Here is a 3,780-nt window from a genome sequence, read left to right as displayed (position 1 = left end):
CCTTCACATGTGAAGTTTCTTTAATACGAGCCTTGAAGAGCAGAGCTATACTCTCAACCAGGTGAACCATTTTTTACAAAAACTATAATTTCTGTGAGTTATAGATTCATACCAGTTGTGATTTCCCCCTTATTGCCAAATCCCAGCATAACTTACATAACCAAATATTCTTTAACAAAGATATTAATACAATTTCAAATACACCCCCCACCAAACCAAACAACAACAACAATAAAACAACTAAATAACCAACCAGCCAACGGACCAACCAAACAAACAAACAAACAAAACACCTTTAATGAACAATCTACCTTTTCTGCAAGTTCGTGTTCTGATTTGTGATTTAACTCAGTCTACAAAGATGGAGAAGCCCTGTAAATCCCTTCCTGAGGATCTACGTTATTTCAGATTCTGATGACCACAGCATAATTTTCCTTTTACACATCTATTCTTTCCTTTGGACGTATCAAGCAAATAGAAATAAATGATGAAATTATGCGAATACAATGGGAAGGCTTAAGCATATCTTTATGATAGAAATAAATTAATAATATGTCCACAAATAATTGTTCTGTGAACACATGAACATTTATGAAAATTTTCAGTTCTCTGCAAAAAACCTAAAATCTTCAGGTGGTAAGCCTACTTCTGTGATAAGCCATCCATTGTTTTGATTAAAAAAATCATAAGTTAAAGCAGACATAGTATCACAAAGATTATATAGATTTCCAAAAGTTCTTTTAGAGTGTTGGTGACTTGGTTCAGTCACCCCTAGGTCAAGGCCCGATGACGAATTTCCATTCCTGGAGCTCAGATGGTGTAAGGAAGAGCTAACTCCCATGACTGTTTCTCAATCTCTACAAGCTCACCCTGGCTCCAAACTAAATAAATGTAAAAACTGTTAATTCCTTTTTGCTAATACATGAAAATTTATTCTAATGCAGTCAAATTTTAATAAAACATGTGCTATGAATAAATGTAGTGTTTCTGACCGTTTTTCTACACTGTCATGGTGAGCAGAAATTATATCTAAGATTTTCTTGTGTCTAAAATTTTTTTCATTCTGCCTGAATTTTAAGTAATCTATCTCATTAATCAAAACAAATTTGTTACATGTCATGTAAGACTCTGGGTATCACGAATATGCGATAGTTTGATATACTTTTAAGAAATCCTTGGTCTGTGTAATTAAAAATGGCTCCAATGAAGTGCCTCCTGTTCATGTATACTGCTCACCCATACTGTTTACCTCACGAAAGATGTACTTTAGGAGGGGGAGTCTGGAGCAAACATAGGAGAGCCCTGAGTGGATCTATGACATGCGACAAACAAGTCCACTTGCTTTGTTGGCAGTGGCGTGCATCTGGAGACTCACATGTATGTGCATGCTGTGCTGATGGAGCAGAGAGAGCTTCGTTCATGGCATCATGTTTCAGAGGGATTAAAATTCACATCACATATTTCAGCCAAAGTTTTAGTGGTATCAAGGTTCTTTTAAAAAAATTTTTTGGCGGGGGAGTGTTGCACTAAATAATGAAAATACCCACAAACCCTTGCTAGCTGGCATCGTCGAGCCATATGGCATTAGTGGGGTATTTTCATCTCAGTGGCGGCTGCTCTGGGGCACCACTTCACGCCACCCCAGCTATTTTCTGACCACATGTCATGGTCACCCTCTCCCGGCTGTCTCTCTGCTGTCGAATTCTGCTCACATTCCCTGCAAATACCCGCTTCGGTCACTGTCATAACCCACACCGGCCCAACCAAATCAAAACTCCAGAAGCTAGGAACTTAACAATCAAATTTATCTCAATAATTTACCTCAGTAAATTATTTACACGCTACAAAACGTCCACACAATAAATTCACAACCAATTGATTATGATATTAACTTCCCACCTAGATAAAACAAATCGTCTTATAAAAATGCATCTCTTAAGAAATATTCCTAACGCCCTTTCCCCTGGCTGGCAGAACGGAGGCCGCACGATGCCGGAGTTATTGTAAAAGACGTTAACCAGCAGGAGTTCATCAGAGCTCTGGCAGCCTTCCTCAAAAAGTCCGGGAAGCTGAAAGTCCCCGGATGGGTGGACACAGTCAAGCTGGCCAAACATAAAGAGCTTGCCCCATATGATGAGAACTGGTTCTATACACAAGCTGCTTCCACAGCACGGCACCCGTACCTCCGTGGTGGTGCGGGAGTTGGTTCCATGATCACGATCTATGGAGGACCGCAGAGAAATGGTGTCAGGCCCAGCCACCTCAACAGAGGCTCTAAGAGTGTGGCCCGCCGAGTCCTCCAAGCCCTGGAGGGGCTGAAAATGGTGGAAAAGGACCAAGATGGGGGCCATAAGCTAACACCTCAGGGACAGAGAGATCTGGACAGGATCTCTGGACAGGTGGCAGCTGCCAACAAGAAGTGTTAGAACAAAGGGTTAATAAATTGCCTCATTCATTAAAAAAAATTTCATAACTACCCTGTGGCCATTTAAGGTCACATGGATCTGGGTCATCCTTCTCTGCCTCCATCTTGGCTCTTCTCTCTCCCCTTACCAAAACTCTGTCCCCGCCCCCTTTCTCACTGCCCAATCACAGGCCCTGTCCTATCCTGGACAGGTGCCAGCCCTAACCTGCGTGAAGACAACAGTCTATTGGGGAGGGCTCACAATTTCTGTCTGAAGTTTGACTCATTGGTGCAAAGATTGATTGCTGTAAGTGATCATTGGGTGGAAAATTGGTTTTCTCATTGTAAAATTCCCCATAACGCCTACGTGACAGTTTTCCTACCTATTGGTAATTAGTACTCTGGACTATTTCATTAGGAGTGGCAACATGGTGTCTGTTACAGAACTTTTTGGCTGCTATAGGAAAGTAGCTTAGAGTGAATAATTTACAAACAATAAAAAGTTATCACACAATCCTGGAGACTGAGAAGCCCATGACAAACATTCCACAGGAAGTTTCTAGTTGGCCTGTTCTCAGGGATGATGCTTTCTTTATGTCTTTATGTGTTAAAGTACAGACTCGCTCCCTCAGGCCTCCTTTAGTAGGCAATAATCCTGATAACAAGGACACAGCTTTCCAAACCTCATCCTCTCCCCAAATCCCTCTGTCTTCATATCATGATGGTCTAAGTTTTAATGTGTGAACTGGGTGGGAGGACAATCATTCAAATCATAGCAGTCATCTATCTGTTAACCTATTATGCATTTACTGGCTAGACTCTTTCCATTCAATGCAGCAATCTTGTAATCTGTCGGTAAGAAGAGAGTCAGTATCCAGTCCCTTCTCTTCCGTTATCAGACTTTAGTACTGAGAGAGTTGTCCTGACAACTAGAAACTCACACATACCAGGCAATCTGCTAGTCAATCATTAGTCTTTCAGCTATTTGAACACACATCTGTGGCCTTTGATAATCCTTTCAAGTGGCCACAATGAAGAGTGATGCCTGTTGAAATTACCTAGACATGAAATGACCCACATTCCCTATTTACATTTTTACTTTAGATTAGAGTCAGTGATTTTCCCATGGTGTCCTCTCACTGAAGGGAATTATAGCCATAAATTATAGTCTAGGCACAAGAGAAATGTAAATGAAATCTCCTGGAAGGGCTCAAATCTTCCTTCCACTGCAAGGCTAAGTAACTGAACTGGACGGAGCTTCAATGCTTGGCTGCTGGTGATGTTGGAACATTGCAAGCCAAGAGCCAAATTACCTAAGGCCATCTTCAGTCCTCTTAATAGCCATTTAATTGTTCTCCTCAGTAAATCAGAAAACA

General features: G+C 41.1%; 1 protein-coding gene across 1 annotated transcript; it reads left to right on the top strand.

The window, feature by feature from the left end:
* The first annotated feature begins 581 nt into the window (after positions 1–581).
* LOC116890267 (40S ribosomal protein S19-like) lies at positions 582–2,426 on the top strand. Its single transcript, XM_032890988.1, has 2 exons — positions 582–636; positions 1,975–2,426. Exons 1-2 carry the CDS (start codon positions 582–584, stop codon positions 2,424–2,426), a joined length of 507 nt encoding a protein of 168 aa, XP_032746879.1.
* The last annotated feature ends 1,354 nt before the right edge of the window (positions 2,427–3,780 follow it).

Source organism: Rattus rattus, chromosome 1 (genome assembly GCF_011064425.1).
Source record: "Rattus rattus isolate New Zealand chromosome 1, Rrattus_CSIRO_v1, whole genome shotgun sequence".
NCBI lineage: Eukaryota > Metazoa > Chordata > Mammalia > Rodentia > Muridae > Rattus > Rattus rattus.
The sequence above is the reverse complement of the archived record's forward strand: the minus strand, read 5'-3'. Positions and strand labels throughout refer to the sequence as shown.